This window comes from Mycteria americana, chromosome 3 (assembly GCF_035582795.1).
Source record: "Mycteria americana isolate JAX WOST 10 ecotype Jacksonville Zoo and Gardens chromosome 3, USCA_MyAme_1.0, whole genome shotgun sequence".
NCBI classification, from domain to species: domain Eukaryota; kingdom Metazoa; phylum Chordata; class Aves; order Ciconiiformes; family Ciconiidae; genus Mycteria; species Mycteria americana.
In genome coordinates, this window is record NC_134367.1 from 93,550,508 (window position 1) to 93,573,865 (window position 23,358).

At 41.9% G+C, this 23,358-nt stretch overlaps 1 protein-coding gene across 2 annotated transcripts; it reads right to left on the reverse strand.

Annotated features, from left to right (window-relative positions):
• Positions 1-700: 700 nt before the first annotated feature.
• On the reverse strand, positions 701-19,402 carry FAM98A (family with sequence similarity 98 member A). Of its 2 annotated transcripts, XM_075496128.1 has the most exons (9): positions 19,286-19,402; positions 19,015-19,093; positions 15,801-15,949; positions 14,075-14,209; positions 10,988-11,172; positions 8,505-8,585; positions 7,014-7,130; positions 4,136-4,303; positions 701-2,582 (listed from the first exon to the last, which is right to left on the reverse strand). In XM_075496128.1, exons 2-9 carry the CDS (start codon positions 19,065-19,067, stop codon positions 1,824-1,826), a joined length of 1,647 nt encoding a protein of 548 aa, XP_075352243.1. In that variant the 5' UTR covers positions 19,068-19,093; positions 19,286-19,402; the 3' UTR covers positions 701-1,823. The 2 variants fall into 2 exon arrangements, with proteins under 2 accessions (XP_075352243.1, XP_075352244.1); XM_075496129.1 differs by lacking the exon at positions 15,801-15,949.
• Positions 19,403-23,358: the final 3,956 nt, after the last annotated feature.

Consider the following 23,358-nt stretch of genomic DNA (forward strand, 5'->3'; position numbering starts at 1 on the left):
TGTGAATCACTAGCAGCACCTAGTGGCTGCAATAAATTAAACAGGAGATTTTCAGGTTGATCATAGAATGAAATACAGTGAAATCAGTTCTAAACAAATTTTATCAGCTTATTCACATGATTAGCTTGAATTACAGCAACACCAGTGTTACACAGATTCTCTAAAACGCTTGTGTTACTTCTGTAATCCAAGGAAGTCCTCCTGCCTGCATCACCCTGGATTCAGCCCCAAGGGCGCTTCAGGAAGCCAGAGACTGCCATCAGCATAGCCTCTGCTACAGCAATCCGAGCACAGCAGCAGGAACCTACATTTTCGACAAGGCCAGAGCGCATCAGGAGAGTTCCCAGAAGCAACATGCATGTTCACATGGAATGCAGGAGCATAACCTGGGAGACAGGTGCTCACACAGCTTAAGAATAACATTACACAGTGACCCCCAAGAGAGAATACTACATGCTGCTACACCAGTTCAGAGGGAGGAATAGGACAAAACTCAGAGCAACTGAAGATCAATTCCTCCTGTCCACTCCTGTTCTGACAGCTTCTCGGGGGCAGAATGCACAGTACAGTTGGAATGACTAGAACATCTAGAATAGATTAAAATGTAAAACAGATGAAGCAGACAGAAATCCTCACGAATTCCCAGCTACTATAGCAACTGCTTTTTACTACCAAGAAGGAAAAGAAACTAAAGCAAAGGGAACATACAGATACTTTTATTGCTCACCTTTTATACAACAGCACACCTTCAGCCATTTTCTTTCACAGCTTGACAATGTTTATGTACACAAAAAACCCAGCAAGAAGCATTATGTGGCTTTCAGTAAAGAAAAAAACCAAAAACTTTAGAACATCAAACTCAGCCAGGCTTTGTTTTCTGCAGCAATAATAAAAGGGCTTCCTCCAGGCAGGAACTAATCTTCCCAGGCCGTAGTGCATTTCTTTAAAAAGACAACCCCCAAAACAAATTGCCCTAGATTTGCTGAGCCAGTGGTATTAACTTGCAAATAAAATAAATTTCAGTTTGTCATTTATTCTAGCTGATTTCAAGTAAAAATTAGGTTTGGAGGAGGAGCAACTTGTTTTGGATGGATGCAGGTCAGTTTGAATTGCTACACCTAACTACAGGCCTACATACACTATCGGTTCACAATTTAGCTTAGTTTTAAATGATCTTTGCAGATTTTGGCGGCAGTCAGTCTTCAGAGTTGAGCAGGTGGGAAAACTTTGTTTAGCAGGAGATAAGGCTACCGAACATGGCATCCACAGTAGAGCTCACATAATAGACAACAAACCTGTTTGTCAGAGGGAGTTCACTGTGCACGCACGCATGTGTGTGTAACATCTTCGTGACTAAAACAAGAGGCCAGCAAGCCAAAAAGCAATACTCAGAACTGGTTTCAGAACATGTAATTGAACAATGATTAGGGGGAAAAATGCAGAAGTTCTATTGTGTATTACAACAGACAAATTTGACCAGACAGGTCTTGATATTTCTCTAAATCAAAGCGGAAGGCAAACACAGCAGGTAGTTTCAGAACAAAAGTGTTTCAAGCAGAGGGAACCAGTCCAACATTTAAAAAGCATGGCTATTAGTTGATGTTTAGGATGCAGCGGGTAGTGATGATGCATTTAATTCAGACAGTTTGGTGGCAGGGGGAGGTGTACAGACAGTTGTACTTTGCTCAATGCAAAACACCCCACCCAAAGAGATTCTACCTGCCATGTACAAACCTGTACTAATTCAAGCAGCGATTAAGCCAGGCCTCTGAAACCAGGTTTCTATTACGTGAGCTCTGCTGAAGCAAAACTTTTTAGCAGCCTCAGCTCGTGAAGTGTCTTCCTTGTCCAAAGCCTGATTGATTATACTGATAACCTCCATGCTGGAAGTGCTGCTCAAACTGCCCCCCTTGATTAAAGTTCTGTCCACCTCTGCCCCCCCAGCCTCCTCCTTGACCTCCACGGCCACCGCGACCACCACGGCCACCCCTCCCTCCTCCACGTCCACCCCCTCGGTCACTGTGGGACCCACCATCTTGATATCTGTTTTCTTGCTGGTAGCCGCCGCCACCACCCCCTTGGTAGCCACTTCCTGAATATGAAGATGACTGGTAGCCACCATAGCCTCCTCCTTGGTAGCCACCACCGCCACCACCACTGTGATAGCCACCCGTTTGAAAACCTGCATCTCTGTAGTTGCTCTCCCTGTAGCTGCCATCCTGGTAGCCACCACCTCCACCATCTGTCCAGCCTCCTTGAAGCTTGTTTCCTCTTCCGCCTCCTCTGCCTCCATGATCATAACCACCACGTCCTCCTCGTCCCCCTCGATCATGGCTTCCTTGTTCGTGACCTCCTCGCCCTCCATATGATGAGTCATAGCCTCCTCTTCCTCCTCGGTCATGACCCCCATGGTCATAACCTCCTCGCCCTCCATATGAGGAGTCGTAGCCACCTCTTCCTCCTCTGCCACCGCCTTGTTGTGGACCAGCCTCTGGTCTTTTCTGCCATGGTGGCATCTCAGGAGGTGGCGGTTCAATTTCATTGGGCCTTCCTCCTCTGTCAGGCACTCTGCCCATTAGCACCTGCAAAGAGAACGGGAGAACTGCCATAGGAGTTGTAACACCTCACAGAAGGGTCACAGTTACTGATATACACCACAAAGAGCAGCCACTCAAGGGTTCTTACATCTAGAGGATTTCATCAAGGCAAACTTTTGTATGTTTGAATGTGACAGGCCTTTGTCTCCAATTAATAAAAATTAAACAGGGATTATCTAGTACTTCAAGCACTGCTAACAAGGCACATCTGGAGACCTGGATTTTTTGTTCAAACAGCAGGCACACCAGTAGAGGCAGCATCAACACACGTCTTTCACTAAACTGTTTACTAGTGCAGACTGCTAATCTCAAACAACCACAAGTAGAGTGCAACACAGTCTCTCTCCTAAGTAGTGCTCTGAATTGCTGCAGAAGCCATTGGCTAAGATGGTATCTTTGGTAAACCAAGTGCAAAGATTTTTACTTTTCAGTAAGGACATACACAGACAAACTTACACACCAACAAACAGGTGTCAAGACAGTGCTGATCAGAGTTGAGCAAGACTCTAGAATGGCTTTAAGCTGTCCAAGGATGCTGTGACATTAAGAATTTAGCAAGACTTAAAATGGGACGGGACACTTGCATTGCTTCAAGTTTTAAAGTGACATAACAGAAAAACTTAATTAGAAGCAGGTTATTTTGTTACTTTATGTTACTGTCTTGGAAAACATTTAATATTGATAATGGAGATAAGTTAACAGGGTACGGATCAGCAGCAGGGCAGTATTGCATTTCTAGTAAAACATACATACGGTCTCATGATAGTCACACACATCTTCCCACTTAATTTCTTTTACATTCCACACTCCAACTACACTAAAAAGGTGTAAAAATTATTTGGGGTGGAGGGGGGGTGGTCAAATCAGCACACCACCATTCCATCCTAAATGAATTAGAATATTACCTGAAATGCAATTGGTACCCCAAATGGAGAAAAGCACGCATGTACACTGACAAATTTTAAAGCACCAAGTACACTGCTGTACACAGCTACTGAGCTTCAAGTTCAGCACATGTACTTTTGTGAGCCTATTACTCCTGTAAAATCATAATTTTTGAAACAAGGGAAATTGCTTAGTCTACATCATATTCCTACTATGCCATTGCTAAAACTACACACTTGACTATAATCTAACCTGTGAGGTCCTTGCTTTGTGGTCTTAACACATTCCATTTACATAGACCAGAAACATGGTTATTATATAGGTATTATTTTAGACACGGTGACAGAATTAGGCAGCAGCAGTGTAATGACATCAGTAATTCTGGTAAGACAGAGCAGGCCTACTCCCACTGAAAGTAATCAAAGATATTCCAGCAATTTTTTACTGCCCCTAAGAAGGAGCACTCTGAACCTAAACAGCTGAAATTGCAGTTCCCATAATGTACTGATGCATAATCTGCAGTACATAAACACCAAGTTTCTTATGCTTTATTTCCAAATTCCAGTTACAATCCTAAAAAAAGTAGGATTTATTACTACATTCAAATTACTTAAATATTCATAACAGAACCAGCCATTTGTCACCAAAGGTACCTTATTAATGGCACATGCAGTCTTCTCTCGGATGGACCCACTGCTTGTTCTCATAATCTTTGACAGATCCTGCCGAGCTGCCAAGAGATTTGCAACGGAAATAGTGCACTTAGTAGATAAGAGGGCACGTTTTGGCTGGTAGACTTTAGCCAGTTTTTCTGTTTGACTCTGTTGGAGAGAAGAAAAAGAAAACCCAGTCAGCTAAAGTAATAGGAAAGCAATGGGACACCTCACCAAAAGAATCAAATCAATACTGAAGAACAAGATACTACTGCAAATAGAACAAAAATTAATTAATCCAATTAAGAATCACTGCAACAAAGATAGCATTTGTCAAATCAATTTCTTAAGTAATATAGGAAACACTATTCTGACTGAACTGACAAGACACTGATCTTCTGATAATTTTAAGATTAACAATATATGCATGCAGACTGTATTACTTCCAGGCAGTCAAACACAGAATAGAAGTGTGTGATATAGTTATATGAATTACTGCTAATGTCTAAAAGATACTGAAACCTGTCTGCGTCCAGCCTCCAGACCTCCTTCTGTGCCTGCACCCTGACCCACACCCATTCCAGTATCTCATCACTGTCTCATCACTGTATCTCCAACACTGCATCAGCTGAAAAAGGCTGTGTTAACTCTTTCACACACTTCATTCCAGTCAGCGTCTTCGCAAAGGCAAGCCATCATGAGGTACTGGCAGAACTAAAGCTCTCAAGTGCTTGTTCTAATTCAGTCCGTTGTCTCGCATACATAGTGCCCAAGCTAGAAATGAGCTACTACATGTCAACTTTGCCTTGTATGCAATCCTCTTCCTGCCTTTTGGCATTAACCATACTGGCTTTTTTGAACACCTCAAAAGTATGACAGCAGTTTTCCAACTGACAGACACAACAGAAATCTGTGCTACCAGCCATGAGTTAATACATGAGTTACATCTATCTTCAGTTATCAATAGAGTATAATGTGTGATGCAGTTAAGATAAACCGGATTGGAATCTGCACACAGACAAAAGGGCTGCTTTTTGTCTGGACTCTAGATGACAGCAGTGGGGAGAAGCAAACCAGGTTTTCCAACAAATCTCTTGACAGGACAAGAACTTAGGAGCAAATTTTAAAATTCTGAAATCCTATTTTCCATCTAAAGGCAGAAAACTGGAACTGGAAAGAATTGAGAGTATGTATTTCCAAGTGACTCAGTGATATGTTTTTAGAACCAAAAGCTTCTACTTTTATATTACAAGTTGAACAGGGTTTATTCAAAATGAAGGAAAATACGCATGTCATTTACCTGATGCTGGCTAAAGACAGGAGAAGCAACAGTATTTACCAGAGCAGTAGTATGTTCTTCCCTGACAAGTTTGACTGAGCTCTGAACACAGCATTTTGGTGCTATGATATTATTCTTTTAGGTGAAACTCGAAACTTTGGAACTTAAAAAAACCCCTAATAATAGACTATAAAGTTTTTACTGGTGTTTCTATCTGGAGAAGTAACTATGTAGTTATAGTACCGTATTCTGATACTTCTCAAATATTAAAATTTAAAAATATAAGTTACCATCATGTATTAAAGCATTGCTAAAAGTTACTGTTAAAACAAACTGTATTGCATGTCTGGAGTACTACAGCCACATTCTCCAATTTCGTATTGTTATGGTCCTAAAAAATTTAGATTTGCATTTCAATAGATATAAATGCATATATACAATTTGTGGTTTTTGTGAAAGGATTTCATGTAGCCAGTCAAGTTCAAAAACATCTGAGAATTCTCCTAGAAAAAAACGAAACTAAATATGGAATTGGATGCCAAAGCTATAACACTATTAGAAGTCTCTGGTTTTTAACCTAATCCATACTTTTGCCCATTTTCATTCACTACTAAAATATTCAATCAGACAGTTCTTCAATCATCTACTAAAAAACCTGAAGAATACAAGGTTTAAGAGATAGGACACCAGTAGAAGTCCTGCTCAGGTGATGAAACAGAAAAGGGGAGAGGTCACAGTTTATTATTAAAATATAGTTGCTTTTTGAATAAATCATCAAGAAAAAACACTTGATGATTCATGTGTCTCAGTTTATCACTAATAACTCAGTCTCAAACACTACCAGCAGCATAATTAACAGCATGTTAGCAGATCTGGTTTAGTCCTAGAAAATAAGTGATATGTACTATTTTTTAAGTGTTGTCATTCCTTTTTCACTACGAAATATAGGAGATAGGGAAACCAAGTAATTATTTTTAAAAGCAGAATATGTATCACATACTCATAGAGAAGAGATGTCATGTCACAGCCACTTGCACAGTTCAAAGACAAAAGAAGCACATAAAATATTACCCTGTCTATGAGGTAAGAACAAGCAGTGCCTTAGCAGCTTTTCTCATGTGCATCTGTGGAGTTGTGCTTGCAGACACACTTTGAGTTAAGGAAATCTGATCACTGTGGACAGCACAAAGTAAGTTAAGGGATGGTCAACAGGAAGATGCTTTTCTACCATCACACAGACACAGCACTTAATGATTCGCATTATGGCACTCTGAACACAAATGGTTGGATCAGTAACCTCCTCTTATTATTTTTTTTCTAGTGGCCTATTTAACTGTATGTTTTGGCTTTGGTGTATAGTTACACACGGTCTATCTTCTCATTTTACCATACTATTTTAAAATCCAACAGATCAGTTTTAAGTAAAATTTTTTTAGCCATCTTACATTGTCAGAAACTTCTTCAGAAACTCAAACCAAAACCAGACAACTCCTGTGGTTATTTCTTACTCACGAAGGATGAAACAATGAAGCAGTTTTCCAGAGATACTTATTATAAAACATTACCATCAACCAGGACTTCACAGCAAGTTGTTTGTACCTTAGCTCTATCTGACCAGCCAAAGGACTGCACAGTAACATCCAAACGTTTGACTAACAGTTTTCTTCGGACTTCGTATTCATTGACTATGGCTTGATTAATAGCTTCAATTTTTTCCTGAAACAAAAATTTGCAAACATAACCTATAGATTATACATAAAATATTTCTACTTAAGATAATAAACTATGTGGATGGAAGAGAGTAAGACACACAGAGATATTAAGCAGGGCTTAAGCCCGCAATTATCTACCTTGTCAAATGGGCCCACAGCAAGCTATGCCTGCTGACACTATTTTCCTGAAGGCTTTGAAGGCTCTGTTATCCTCACATTCAGCCTTCTACCATTTCTAACAGCACAGCTGTCTGGTTTTGACCAGGGACATAAAAACTGCATGCACTGCTGAGGCATTTCTCAACACCCACCAGGACAGAGAAGCAAAAGTGAGAAAATATGACATGCAACAAGCTGAAGAAGATGCAAGGACATATGTAAGTCGTAGGGACCAGGGTGTCCTTGCCTTCTCAAAAAGTAGTAAGCTTAAGGACAAAGATAGAGCAAAGACAGAGGACAAAACTAAGTAAAGTACTGTAAGAGGATCTTGATTAAAGTACAATCTGCATACAGACAAGACAACAAAGTGCCCTATGGGGAAAAGCCATCACCAGAAACACACCTGGTGGCAGACAGTGGTCTTAGAGCAACAGTTGAGAGGTGCACCATTAAGGAAATGATTTATGTATTGACTGAAGCCTGGCTGGAGACGGGGGATGGGGCCCACTTTCAGCCTCAACAATACAAGCATTGAAGGAAGCAGACTGTTGGGAGTAGATGAGCTTCAACCTTAAGCAAGAGACACAAGAGAGACTCGCGGTCTTGCAGCAGGAGCCATAGCTTTGTGCTGGTGCAGCAGCACTATCTACCCCAGGCACCATCCTTCTAGAACAGCAGGTGGCCAAACCCAGCTGGAGATGATTGTGGCTCTGCTGCCTGGGTGTACAGCCTCTCCCAGCTTCCACCTGCACACCCACTGCTTCTTGGAGAAGAGGCTATGAAGGAAGCAGACTACTCCAGCAGGACAGAAAGAGAGGAGGAAATGATGGGAAGACCCACAGGTTAGCTGGAAAGAAGCCACAGGAGGGGATGTGACACCATCTCAGCAAGGCTAGGTCACACAGACAGTGCCAGCAAGGGGCAGGAGAGGAAGACTTAAGCTACTGCACAAGCATGCAGGTCAGCACCACCATTGTAAATCTCCTTTATTTTGGAAAACTTTTGCCTGCATCTGGACATACAGATTCATGAGCCTAATATCTTATTAGTTGCTGAACATTTATTGTACCAACATACATGTAAACTACTGCAAAAAATTGTCTTCTCATCTTCAGAAAGGGATGAGAAAAATAATTTTGCAACATTACACACAGAATCAAGATCAATACTTTATATAACTGAAAAAGAGAAACGGGCTTTAATACCTGCAACTACTTACCCAGTGAGCTGGTCCCAGTTGTTTCTTCAATAAAGGTTTTCCAACATGATTAGGTGGAACCTTTGCTAGGGTTTCCTTCAGCTGTTAAGAGACATATAAAAATATAAACATTGGCTAAAAAAACCTAGCTTTTCAAGATTCAAATTACAGGAGAGGACTCTTGGACAGTCCAATATCAAGTTGTTTTCTCTGGGACAGAGAACCAAGCACACTTCTTTTGGAAAGCAGTTATTTTTATATTTCTGGTAGTCTCGGCTATAATTATTTAACAATTAAGAGAAGGGACTATAGAGTAGATCTACAGTTAAAACAGAAAGATCCCATGAGGTATAGCTCCCTTTGAAGACAGAGGGATTATTCTACACATCACCTCTTTAATACAGAAAATACCCACACTTGTATCAAAAAGGTTGTATTAAGACTATGTGAAATACAACATGACCTAAAGAAGGACCCCTCTTTACAATCAAAAGGAGAAAAATCTTCAATATGAAAATTTAAATTTAACCTGTATTTTTAAAGTTTGGGCACAACTTAGGTTATCTTTCCCATCTCAAAATTTCTGAGGACTTCAGAGGGAACAGACAGAGTAGCAGTGACAAAAACTTGGATCAAAGCAGGCTGGAGTTATGAAACTTCACTTTTCCACTGCTGCAAACCACATTTTTCAACTTCCTTGGCTGTTTATTCCAGCAGTTGATTTAACACATTCAGTGACCTGGTTTTCCAAAGGTGCTGAGCCCAATTTGTTTAACTTGAAGATTTTAAAACCAAGTGCTTTCAGAATAGCAGAGGTAGCAGTTCATTCAATTATCCACAGTTTCTTTTTTTTAATGTGGTGGATCATTAACAAAGAGAGTCAAATATACAAAGATCCTACTCCAAACTGTACTATGTATGTGCGAAGAAAAAGGTAGCTTGATTCTCACATGCTAGATCAGAATATTGCTATTTTAAGACTCGCTTTTTAAAAACAAGAAAACTTTAGGGTGATCTCTTGTTATAATTATCATCTTACAGTCAAGAATAAAATTTTCACTCTGTGTTATTTACATTTTCACATTTTGCTCAACTTTGTGATGTATTTTCATTTACAAAGTGAAATAAGTTTTTCAGTTATTAGTCAGCTTTATTTTCTCCTTCTCAAACACTACCAACATCTGAAGTGTTCGGACTGTAAGCACCACAGCTACAAATGATTTCTAAAAAACTCCGTAGGTTAGAAATTCCTGATGTATTTTATTACGCTATAAGGACTGTTCACATTTTTTTTAGTATAACCACCTATGGATATAAATCAATGAGATAACGTTCATGTAACCTTAATGATTTTGCAAGGTGTATACAAGTTTGATGTTAAAGCGAGACAATGTAAAAGAAAAGTCAATTAGTAAAACATATCAGAAATTCCAGATTAAAAAGATTTTTATCTACTTTGTATTATGCATTTTTATAGTCTTTTTCACCAGCAAAGCTTGCTAGCATTGTTCATTGTTAAGAATACTTTCTACCTTTTATAGAAAATGGAAGCAGAGAATTCTTATGTATCTAACTATTTAATGCCCACGACAATGCCCAAAACAGAAAACAAACTGCTTCCATTCTACACCTTGGACTTCTGCTGAAAACCATCCTCCTCTTCTTAAACAGGTCAATCCAAACTGATTTCTTGCAAAGAAATGAAGCACTATTTTCATTTGCTTGGATTCATTTAAGTACAATGCAACTAAAAGGTTAGTCAAAAAACTTCTCTGAAAGTATTTTGGGGAGCTTTGTAATCATATTCGTTCTTTAAAGTTCACAAAGGTTCTCTTCTGCTGTTCTGCTCTCCCCTGTCCTGCAAGTTAAGTTACTTAACATAACTTAAAAACTTTGTCCCCCACCTTTGGTCTGTGCACTGAGAAGTCCATTCCACTTCATTTCTCTGCTTTTTAAAAATTACTCCAAAAGTAAATGTCTTAAAAAGAAAAACCCACAACCTGGAGAACACATATATGTAAGGGAACAAAAATAAATGGAACCACAAGAACTGATGAAGCCTTAGGGAAAAGGTGCAAACTTGACTTTAGTTACAACACCTTTAACCTAAACATTTTTAAAACAGTAGGTTCCTGTAAAAACTTGTTTAGGTGTACTTCTTGGAATACATTTCTCCTTAATGTTCTTCCTGAGGCCTAAGCCCAGCATTTTCCACGTCTCCTGCAACAGGTGATGACATTAAAATCTAGAGCAGAGTAAGAAATACCTCACCCCGTAAAGCAATGATAGCAGTAGTCCCTGACCTCGTGCCTTGGCGTGGAAAAAGCCTTTAAATTCATTTTCAAAATCCTGATCCTTGGCATACTCAGTAAACCATGTTAATTCTCCTTCACAAGTCAAACACTGGACTTTCACAAGAGGCAAATCTCTCCCTGGTAGCAGAACTATTTCCCATCAAAACAGTTACATCATAAATATTCTAGTTTTGTTCCTTTGAATCTTACTTTTTTTTCAATTCCACTGAAGAACTGGAACATCGTTATGTTGGCTGGAGGCTTGGACATGCCTAAAGCAATACATATGCCTTTTAGCTCCTGAAAGACTTCACTGCCACCTCCTTCCTGTGCTTTTTTAGGAGGGGCGTTCACACACAGCATTCTGGCAGCTTCCAGTTCTGAGATGAGGTATGCTGGGGTAAGAAAAATTAGATTTCAGCATCAGATATAGCCGAGTTAAATTACTTTAGAACCAGTGAGAACTCAAGTGCTTACAACCAACAAATGTGCAAATGGACTGTTTTAGAAAGAGTTAGCGCTATAATTTTGGTAGCCATGGAACGCTCACATTTCTAATAATCACCGAGCCCAATGCTAGAAACACAACAAATGGGAAAGGTTTAGTACAACCAATTAAAGCCTGGAAAAAATCCCTATGATTCCGACAGGTATTAATCACAGAGTTCAGCAGAGCACAGCTCTTTTCCTTCAGGCTTTGCCCAGCAAAGACAGGAGACTAGGAACATGGAAATAAGCAGGATGAGGGACTGGGACACGCACTTTAAGCTAGACAAGCACGCGCTCCTTGAGGCTCTAGGAAACAAAGCAAGGAAATGAGTAGAGAGAAGTGAAATGTTGGATGAATCTCCTCTACCTCCCCAGGCAAGATGCAGAGTGGAAAAACAACCCCACTTTTAAAAGTACTATTGAGAATTCAGGTTTATAATAATTCCAGAAAGGAAGGCAGCAACTGACAAAATAGAAGCTAGAATGCCTGCAGTGCTCTTTAGTATCAGAACTGCAAGAGCCCACCATCACGTTATAACTCCTTTATCAAACAAACAAAAAAAAAATTAAAATCACATAATTTCTGAACATGGTCTACACCCAGAATTTCAGCACTAGGTGTAGATTACAGCGATATAAATTTAGCACACAGTGATATAAATTTGCTTGCAATTGTCACAACTTTAAAGTTTCAACTGAAAAAAATACTTTTATCATGAATCATACTGGGTGACCACAACAGTAACGTAAATAATTATTTCTAAAAATAAGGACTGAAAAGTAGATACTCCACTGGTAAAGACAGACTTGTGAACAGAGATGTAAACCCATGGCTATAAAAAAGCAGCTTACTACCTATAAAATTGGGACAGATCAAGAGATTAAGAAAAGAACAAAGCATTTTAATGATCTCTAGAATTTCTTCTAGATCTCTAGAATGCCTTCTGCTAAAGACACATAACACCTTATAAATGATAAAATTCTTAAAATACGTAAAGCAGTAAAGAATCCTTTGTCAGTTCTTTCAATGGTACTTTATACAGATTTTTCTTATATTCAACTTTCAATTATTTACACCCCATTAGGACCTCCTGAAAAAGAAACCAGCAGCAGAATTTTGTTTCGAGAGTTCAGAGATCACATTCAAGCTACCTTCAAACTCCTCTGACAAGGACTGACATTTTTAAGTCTATCATTGTAAGACACAAACGTTCTCCAGATAGTGATTCTTTCTTGCAGACCTTTTCTGAACCAACCTGAAACTCTTGTACTTTTTATTCTTTGAAGATGCCAGTACTTAGTATTGTATTCTAGTGATGCTGCACACCAAGACAATCCTAACTACTTATGTTTATTTGGCGCCTTCCTCTCCCAGCAATACTGCTACATCTTCCAATTGACATACTCTGTGCTGCATTTTGTTAAAATGTAAAATACCCTGGCATTCCATTAAAAAGGGTTATTCTGTTTTTCCTGAAAAAATCTGGTTTTATGGCTCACATACACCAGGATACCTAATAAGTTAGCTTAATGGAGGTAAAGCAAGCTATGCAAAAGTTTCAGGTACTACTATCATGGTATACAAAAGGAATTTGGAATTTGAATTCCACATTTGACAGTAAACAGTATTCCTGCCAGATGGGATACCAGAGTTCAGCTTCTGAACACGGCCTTATATTACCAAAACACACATCACAGACGACCTCTGGGATAAACTGTGTGTCACAGATGAGCCAAATTTATTGAATGGCTTGGCTTACAGAGAATAAGCTGAAGGGCAGACTGTTTCAGCTACAAAATATTTTAAATGCAATAATTGCCTCACTTCATCTGACATTTTTGAACATACTATCAAGACAAATTCAGATTAAGTCTTATTACTCATCTTTCTCCTACTGTTGAAATACAAGAACCTACTCTATAATTCATTTCTTACATCTCAGCTAAGGGCAGAACTAAATTTCTGTTTTGAAAAGTTAAAGAATCAGCAGCAACTGAGGAAGCAAATAAAACATTAATTTATGTTGAATTTAAGATCTGATTAAAATTAGTATAACAATTTCTAACTCTGACACTTGTAAAAATCTTTTTTTTTTTTTTTTTTAATGTGAATCAACATCACACACTTTTTCCAAATTTAAGTATTATTTCTTCTCCTCTAAGATTACCTAAACAGGAATAAAACCAATTTAGGTATTGAGACCTGCTGGGTGGAAAACTAAAGGGAAGACATCACTATTGCTGCTGCTAATTTCTTTTCAATCAGCAAACAACATTGAAGCTATTTACTAAGGGACATGATCAAAAGAACTGGGAGCTGGGATAAAACATTTTCTCTTTTTCACAACAATTCCAATTGTTGTCAGAATATAGGAGAATGCAAGTCTTACTGCACTTCCAGGTCATCATGGTGGGGGCTCCAAAATGATGATGCATCTCATGTTAGTGGTCATTTTTACAACCCTTCTAAACAAAGTTCAGTGGCTAAATCCTGGCAGAACTCTTCAAACTACTCCCTCTTCAGAGTACTTTTTCAGAAGTAATAGGACAGGCTTTTTGCTAGTGAATGTGAAAAAGGCTAATACTTGGAATATTTTCCATCATATACTGGCTACAGAGTGACTGGTAAGTTGATGAGACCCAAAAATATAATATTCTGACACTGTAAACTACAGGGGAAAATAATTAATAATTTTAGGTAACCGTTTTTATACATTGTGGTAAAAAAACAGTATCTCATTAAGTGTAAGAAACAATACTTATTCTTGCACAAAACCAGATTTGCTTGCAAGCACCCTTTTAACTTACTAAGCAGTAAGAGACAGTTCTTTTGATTATGAAGGCGTTTTGTCACATCCCCTGATGTTAATGATGTGTATGGACAGTTCATTTCAGCCAGCAACCCACTCATTTCAAGTTGAAATTCTTCTGCTTCGTTTGGACCTTAGAAGGAAAAGAATAATAATTTATTTAGAGCTAATATATGTATCTCTGGCTATGATTAGAATTTATTAGCTCTTCTTAGAAAAAAAATTAATAATACTTTGCTCCAGTTGCTATTTAACATTAAACCCCTTCTTTTAAATGGAAACCAAATGCATTCTTTGGGTTTCTCAAAGACAGAGCACAACCCGTTTGGAGCCACGATATTCCTCATTATTGTAAAATTATGTTTCACTGACAGCTTTTCCCAGCTACAACAGACAGCCACTGGCAACTTCTACAATGAAAAGTGACATTAAAAACATCACAAATTTTACAGGGGTATATTAAGTATCAACTAACTGTTCCCACTACAAATGTATTAGATAGTTCTGATAAAGTCATGAATAATATGGTTTATGAGCTCTCATGTTTTTACTACTTCTCCTTGTAAGCTCACATTTGTCAATTGATCTTATTTCATACCAATATCCTTTAAAAATAATTGTCATGTAAGCCAAAGCTTAGACTGATATTTGTGTCAGAAATTAGTGAAACTAATCCAAATTTGTTAAGCCAAGTTATGCAAAAAATAGTGATAAATGAGAGGTAACAGTTTTTCTTCTTCTGAAAAAGGAATTCAACCCAAAATGTCTGTTATTTATAACCTCAGGTCACACAAAATGAAGGTAGGACTTGATGGTACTACAGATAAAATGTTTCCAACCCTGTGTTTAGAGAATTTGAAGTGTTAAAATACTGCTGGATTGTATTTTTACACAAGTACAGTAGGAACCTTATACTACTAGAAAAAGGTGAGATGCTGTATTGTTACAGAGAAAGGGAGTCAAATACACTCGAAGAAGAAAGGATGGACATGTCAAAAACAGAGAGAAAAAGGAAAAGAACAGATGTTGAGGTGAAAGGCAGCAATCTTTGGCCACTGAGTAGATTGAAAGTTAAGCTCATAAAGGCATTATGAGTTAATACACTAGATATTCAGAAGTACAGGTTATCATACCCATTTAACAATTTAATCTGTAGAATGTCATGACGAGTTGACTAAAAATAACATTTTTGGAAAACTAAGGTTTGCTTTCTCCACCAAAATGATAAACAAAAATACATTTTGAGGCTCCTTCTCACAGACTGTTTCATAAAGAGGGAAAAATACATAGTAAGCAGAGTTAAGGTAACCAACAATAAAAAGAAAATATGGTTACTGTAGTCATGAGAATGTTTCCTTGAACAGTAGGTATTTCTTACATCAAAATTACAAACAGAAGTGTTGAATTAAAAGTATTCTCATGATCTAACTAAAAAAAAACCACTAATGTTTCCTTAAATCCATCCAAGAACTTTAAAAAAACGCTATGGTTGAACAATTAAAAGAAAAAGCTAATTTCAGAAGAAAGACTGTTTGATCCTCACTATTATTTCAACCTCTACTGGCTGTTCATGAGGCAAGTTTGAGGCAGAAAATATCCAAAATCTGACAGTGTGCAGATGATACTCTCTGGTACAACAGATTTAGCAATTGTCAGCCCAAATCTTTATGGCATGCAAGAACACACATTAAGTGCACGTTTGTGCTAGAGTTATGGCTACTTACTGTTAGTTGCCTGCACATTTTCCTCTAGTTTACAGAACAGCCGTAACTCAGATACCAACCAAGCACAAAGTTTGGTGAATTCAGGGGAACTGGCTCCACGAGAGACTGCCTGAGCCAGCGCTCCGTCATCTAACAATGGACCTTTGTAACTGACAAGTAAAACAAAAGCACAGTTTATTAACATTTGCTATGACTGATGTCCTGTGATAGATTTCTTTTATGCTGTATACATATTGAGAACTACACCCTCATCACATCTGCAATGCTGAACATCTAAACTGATAAGATTCCTGCACCGAACTGTAAGAAAAAGCATATTGAAAACATCTGAGTAAACCCACCATTTCCATGCACATTAGCTTGCTGCCAAAGAGACTGTGTCACAAAATATCATCATCAAAGGTTTCATCCTGGAGAATGTTACCACATGCAGATGCAACTTCTCTGCCTCTATCCCTTGAAGATGTTACTTGCAATATACCTATCTAGGGCAACTGCAGTTTCAAAGTATCATTCTTGAGCACTGCCTTACAGTATGTTGAATAATTACTGCTGAACTAGTGCATCTTTTCTGTCGTTTCCTATCATGTATTAAAAGGTTGCCATGCGAAAAAAAGCCTTTGATATAAATGCTGCAAAAGTGATCTGCAAAACAATACCCTCTTTTGAAAAATTACCTTCTTAGTTGGGCACAAGAAAAATAAATAGAGTTAGTTCTTTGCATAAACAAAATAAGCCAAAATCAGGCCTAGTGTAAGAAAGCATGAGTCTACAGATCAGGTCTTAGAAGACATAGTTTTCAGGACATCTGTGTACTGATACTGTCAGGGGGAGGAGGAAGAGTAGGGAGAAGACTGCCTTATTAACCAGGTAGAAGCACAAAGTCAGAGTTTACCACAGTATTTAAGAAAAAATGCACAGTATTATTTTGATATACTGCACCCAAACCAGAAAGATATCCAAGAGTGAGCATAATCAACCGAAATCCCTCTTTCGAACTTCCAGGTAATGTCACCCACTATGTCACAGCAACCCAGTGTGTCCAGTCAACTCTCAGCAAACCTCAGAAGTAAAAAAAAAATAATGTCTCAAAGAGCAAATTAAAATGTTATTCTCCACACTTTGTTCTTGTGCTTAACATCATATATAAAGGATTTGGTCTTCACTGTAACAGCCTGTTACTTCATCCAACCAAAATGAAGCAGCCACACTCAAAAATAACTTTTACCTCACAGAGCAGCTCGATTAGTGACACAGAGTTAATCTACTAGCAGCTGGTGGGAAGCTGTAATCTGATGTATTACAACCCTACTACATTACCACAGTAGGCCAGACAATTCCAACAGGCTAATTAAAGCAAGTTTAAGTCCCATCCCACAGAGGTTTCAGACCTACACGTGTATAGGAACATCTGGGACTCAGAATAGAAACATCCAGTTATAGATCAAAGTAGAAGGGAAGTGATGACAAGCCTTTTGCTTTGGCAGGATCTGGATTTAAGTCACTGGTCACATCAGAGGCCCCTTTTCTAGACTTCTTCTTTGACAGATATGACATCTTGACTGTGTTATCTCTGATAATTATGACTTCAGCTACACATCTATTTGGCCAGTAATCCAACTTGCAGATTCCTGACTGCAAGCAGCTTTTTCCTTCCATTCCATTCCATTCCATTCCTGCCAATGGGATATGATCTAGAGCTATGCTCCCCTTTTGGTAGCACTATGCTGTCCGTTTTTTTTGCTTTTTCAATAGTTCAACAAACTGACTTACAAGGCAAGAGGCCACTATTTGAGCACCTCAAGCACAAATCCAAAAAGAAACAACTCTTCGATGTGCAATGCTATTAAAAAAAATAATAAATCAAGTAATATATTAGAAAAGTCTTCAGTAGCTGGTTAGAAAAAATAAGTTAAACTGTGAAGGATCATGGAGCTGCTGCCAAAACTTAAAACCTCAAACACCCCAGTCTTTCCAGACACTAAGAAAGTCCTTTAGTCACATGCAGTAGTTTTCCCAGTTGTTACCAGTACTGTTGAAGCCCCATGCCCTTCACCCTCCAAATTTTCTTTTCAGTCACTGTTGCCAATCTTGGTTGATATGATTTGTTTTGTACTCTGCTTTCATTGATCGCTTTATTTATTTATGTCAAAAATCACCAGCAACACCTTCTGTCTATAATTACACAGATAAGGAGCACAAATCACAAATCCTTCATGCCAGTAATATCCTTTTAAACATACGGCAGAAAAAAGAAGCCAATCACAGTATGTCCATGATGGCAGAAACCTTTTCACATTTCAGTCAGAGAAATACCTGCCAAAACAGAAGCCTATTTGTCAAGCTTTGGAATGATCATCACCAACTTAGCCTGGAAATATAATCCTTGTTGGAGCATAATGACTCTAGCCACACAGTGATTTATGGGAATGTGGCCAATGTGAGTAAATACAGCTGTTTGCATAGAACCAGCAACAGTAAAATTGTAACTGCCTCTTGCCTGAGCTCTCAACAGTTTACAGACACGGAAGCTTACAGTAGGGCACGTTCTCCTTGCTCTCCCTTTCATATTTATATAACTTTTACTGACTCTGACGGAGCAACAGGTTTAAACAACAAAAGTTTCCTGTGCTATATTATATTAAAAAAGAAAGTAAAGGAAAAAAATACTGTCATTTACAATTGTTTTTGCTGCCTATTATTTTTCACTAAATATGAAGCCTAAAAGTTTTCCTCGCCCCTGACTTCTCTTAAAAGGTTTCTTTCTCCCTTCCCCACCCTCAGCTAGGACCGCTCTCTTGAACAGAGGGCTCACAGACGAGACAGCACCACAAGAATCAAGGAAATAAGCGCGCAGGAAGAGGTAAAATGTTTGCAAAGGCCGTACAGCTAAAAAACTGCCTCTTCTCAAGCCCAGCCGCCACCATCGCCAGCCCCGCTATGGGGCCGGCACCTCGGCTCTGATGAAATGGGACCAGTCCAGGTGCTGTCCTGGGCCGCGGCCCTCCGGGGCGACACCGGCGCCGCCTGCCCGGGGCGGACAGCGGCGCCCCCCGCCCCAGGGGCCCACACCGGGGCCGCCCTCCTCCTGCTCCCGGCCCACACCGGCCGCCCGGGGACGCCACGGCCCCGCCAAGGGCCGCCAAGCGCCCCCTCCCCTCCCCCCGCCAGCGCCGGCCCCGGGACAGGGCGTCACTCGGCCCCGGACACCTACCCCAGGTCCTCCAGCGACTCCAGCACGTCGCTCTCCAGGAGCTCGAACTCCATCCTGCGGCGGGGCACGGAGGGGGAACCTGCGCGACAGCGGCACTCAGCGCCCCCGGTACCCGCAACCCCGCCGCCTCCCTCCCCCGACCGCCCTCCCCCGCAGCCCGGCCCCGCGGGGGGGCTCAACGGTCGCACCCCGTCCCCGCCTTGCGGTGTGGGGGGAGCGAGGAGCCCCCGCCGCGCACCCGTGCCCCCCCACCCCCGGCGGCCCCACGTACACTGCTCGCACGCTGCTGCGCCGCCGACTGCCGGGTTGGCATGTCAGGGCGGGGAGGGAGGGAGGGAGGCAGGGAGGAGCAGGTCCCCGGCCTGACCCCTCACCCGGCGTCTCTCGGGCCACCCGCCGCCATGCCTGATCGGCGCGGCCTCCTTCCGCGGCGGTGCCCGCCTACCCGCCGAGCCAGGCAGCGTTGCTAAACGGCGACGCGGGTGGAAGACGGGCGCCGGGGTGTCTCTGTGGGACAGGAGCCTGGGACGAGCCAAGGATGCCACGTTTCTGTTCAGGCGGCATTTCGGGCAGGCCCGGAGGAAGGACCCCACCCTCCCCGCCTCGGAGCCCTCGCTAGAACCCACGCTGGAATGTGCTGTGGCGAGCGGTGTCGCGGCAACGGGCGGAGGGGGACGGGGCGGCAGAAGGGTCAAACTGCGTCAGCGAGAGAGCGCTTCCCCACCCAAGAGGACCCCGCGGCCCCACCGGGACCACAAATCCCGGCATGCCATCTGCGGCACAGGGCCCCTTGCGGCCGCCGTAGGGCCGCCTCCCGCCGCTCCCGTGGGGCCGGGGCCGCCGGGGCAGGGCGGGGGCCTGCTGCGCTGGGCGTGGAGGCGGCGGCCTGCGGCAGGTGTTGCGGTTGCCGCGGGAAATAAAAGTAATAAATTGAAATCGTTGCTTCCGCGGGTCTCGTTTCTCCCCAGGCGGGCTTGCGCGAACCCGTGGGTGATGGCCTGTCTCTGCTGAGGCGGCTGGGAGGCCGCGGGCCGGAGGCCGCGGGGGCCTGTGCCCCGTGCCCCGGCGGCGCTGGCTGCAGCAGTGTCTCGGTGTCCCGCTGGTGATGGGGCTTTTGAGGCTGCTGAAGCAATGCTGGCCATAGCGGAGCCTGCCCAACTCTGTGCTGGCAGTGACACTCCTTAAGGCAATGCTCTGGCAGCTTACAATTACTTTAAATTTTGGGGGCCAGGGCTGGTGTAACATTGTTCACTTCTTTCAGTTGCTCAGTTGCCAGCATCTTCAGAAGGAAAGCCACGCACGTGGATAAACATGCATCATTAATAATGGAAAACTCTATTAGAGGGGATAATTTTTCTTGCTCTTTCTAGTTCTCTTAGGCAGCGTTTGCCATGTTGCCTGGGACACAGCAGTCCCGCAGAAAGCACATCAGTACTAAAAAGGAAGTGTGGATAAAAGAGCAGAGTATGTTGTAATGGCTAGGCCATGCCAGAGAAAGGCAAAAATGCTCATGCCAAAAATAATCCCAGTCTGTCAACAGGAGCGAGTTGATGCTCCAGCAGAGGAGTCCTGGCTGCCTGTACTTCACAAAATTGCCCTTGGCAGGCATAAAAAAGAAAAGCTGTGGTCAAATAAGAAGGGATCTTGTAGCCTCAAGACACGTAGGAGAACAAAGAAACAGTACCTCAAAGGGCTAGAAAGAAGTAATTCTTCAGTAACAGGTGGCTCAGTCACTGCTTCTGCTATTAAAGACAGGTCACTCTACAAATTTAGGGGAAAATAATTACCTCCTAAAGACTAAAAGCGTAACGTGAAAGGAATAGTATGGGCATTTCTGTTTCTTTGTATATTTGCTTCTAGTTGTATAGTGGTTGGTAAAGAGTAGCCATAGGCTATTTCAGTTTTTTAAAAAACAAAAACAGATTAAGGCTCCTGGCAAGCTGCCTTATCACTGCTGGGCTAAACTTGGCTGTGAGAATTTCCTGCCTTAACTTCAGTCCCTTCACTTTGGATTTACTCACAGCATCTCAGATGTTCTGCCTTGGAGCCTTGCCTGGGTGGTTATTCTAAGCTGGAGGTTTGGGAGATTGGATATTTTCCTCCCAAATTCAACACTGCAGCTGAAGGCTTGTGACACTTTTTTGATGTAACGGTTGCGTTCAGCTTGCTTGCACAGCTGGAAGTGTACACAGCTGGAAGTGTACAAAGCAGGGCAGTATGTCTGTAGTCTGACCCTGCTCCTCAGTTGCTGCTGCTTCTGGGCATAATGTTTAGCCCTTGTTTCTGAACATTTTTTTGTCTTTTTTTTTTCCCCGCATCTGCCTTTTGTTTATTTCTCTCTTTGATTCAGTTGTGGCAATACTGCAGGGTAGGGACAAGACAGAAGGCATCTTCTCCAGTCTGTATCGCTCAGTTCCACAACTGCCTTATTTTCCTTTCTGTGTTGTGGGAACCAGCGGTTTCTTGAAAACCATATGGATCTTCTGGCTGGGGAGAAGAACAATTGGAGGTGTGATGCTAACCTAGAGCAGGCAGCTAAATTTCCCTTGAGGACAGGGAAGACAGCATTGCTTTGTCATTCTGTGTCTTGTCAGTTGTGATTTTTTTTTTCCTAGGTACACAGGGTTTTTCACCACCCAAATTTTGGAGGCATGGGAGGTGTGAACGGCAACTGTGCAACATCCTGGCCCCTCTAAAAGAAATTCAATTGGACACTGTACAGTTAGGTTTTGTTTTGCATACAACTGCTTCTTGAACAAACTAATCTTGTTTGCTATTACGCAATGAGATCCATGGCTTTGCAGGACGGTTGCTTCTGGGAGCAGCTGCCACTCAGGCTGTCAGCTCGCACCAGGGCTGTAACTGGGGTAGCCGATTTCCACAGGCTACCAAAGGCTCTGCAGAAGACTTGTCAAGCTGCAGAACCGAGCTCAGCTCTCCTCACGTTTTGTTCTCTCCGTGGTTAGATTTGTTACGGCTCCTTCCGCCCCACCCTCACTCACAGGGAGCTGTAGCTCTGGGAGTCCACGTGGTCCTCAGGCAGCTTCACTGCAGGGTCCTGGCTGGAGCCGTACGTGACTCCCTACGCTGGGCCAGCACTGGAAAAGCTGTGTAATACCAATTTCCCCTATGGGAAGAACCAAACCAGCCCAGGCTGCTGCTGTCCAGTCCATTGGACCCCTGTAAACCCCTTCCAGTCCCCTTAGTCTTGGAGGGATGTCGATGTGTATGGTGCATCTTGGTCAGGTGCTCTCAGGCTGACATAGAGGTTAAGGAAGTTGGCAGCCTTTGCGTGGCCTGAGGCTGTGCAGCGGCCAGAAACATTTATTCTGAGAGGTGTGAGGTGCTCCACTGCTCTGACACCCGTTGTCATTTAGCAAAGACAATTGGTTTCCTGTGTATTTGCCTTTTGTGATTGATTGGTTTTGGTGTCCAGGATAATGTGACCTCTGACTGAAGATAAAGGACTTCCTCCTGAGCAGATTCTCTCACATCTAATAAAGCGTGAGCTGACGTTGCAGCCCCTCCTTCAGCTTTGTACCAAAAGGACCTGCCACCAGTGTGGAGGAGGCTTGTTGAACTTGCCTGGAATGGGTCACTGAGTTTGAAGATACACACCCTGATGGTTTAAACTTCACTTCCATATGAAACCTGGCCAAAGGTGACAACCTTAAGGCAGGCATTATTTCATTACAGCCAAATTATTTCCACAGTGTTTACACCACCCCACCTCAGGTCTTGCCTGTTTGCTCTGTGGTTGTCAAAAATCCCCATGACAGAGGCATCCTGAAATCTGCACTTGTGGAACAGCATGAAACACACTTGAGTGTTACAAGGTGCAGAGCGTGCGTGTTAAAGTGCTTCTGATCACTTTTGTATCAAAATCAAATTTTTTACTAATTTCTCTGAGGATGCTTCAGCTTTTCCCAAGTGTCCAGATGCAGCAGAATCCAGCCACTGTGTTGCAGATAAAAGCCCACTGGCTGGCAGACGTACAGCTGTATTTACCAGGTATCTAGGAACATCAGTTCTGGCTCAGACCACGCTCTGGTTAGCCGAATAGCCTGTTGATAGTATTAACTAAAACCAGATACCATGGGAAGATCAACAGCAGGACAAGCATGTATGACACTTCCCCTAACACTCTTCCAGCCTCTACTTTCAGCTCTCCAGACTTTCTTCAGTCCTTACTGCTGTGCCATCAGGTTCTGCCCGAGAGGATTAAAGGTGAGAGGGCACCAGCACCAGCTGCTGGGTGTACTGCCTAAGGCCACTTATTGAAGGGATCCACAGTCTGTGTGCACCTGTCTTTGTGGGTGCAAGGGGGTGCGAGTACCAGCAACC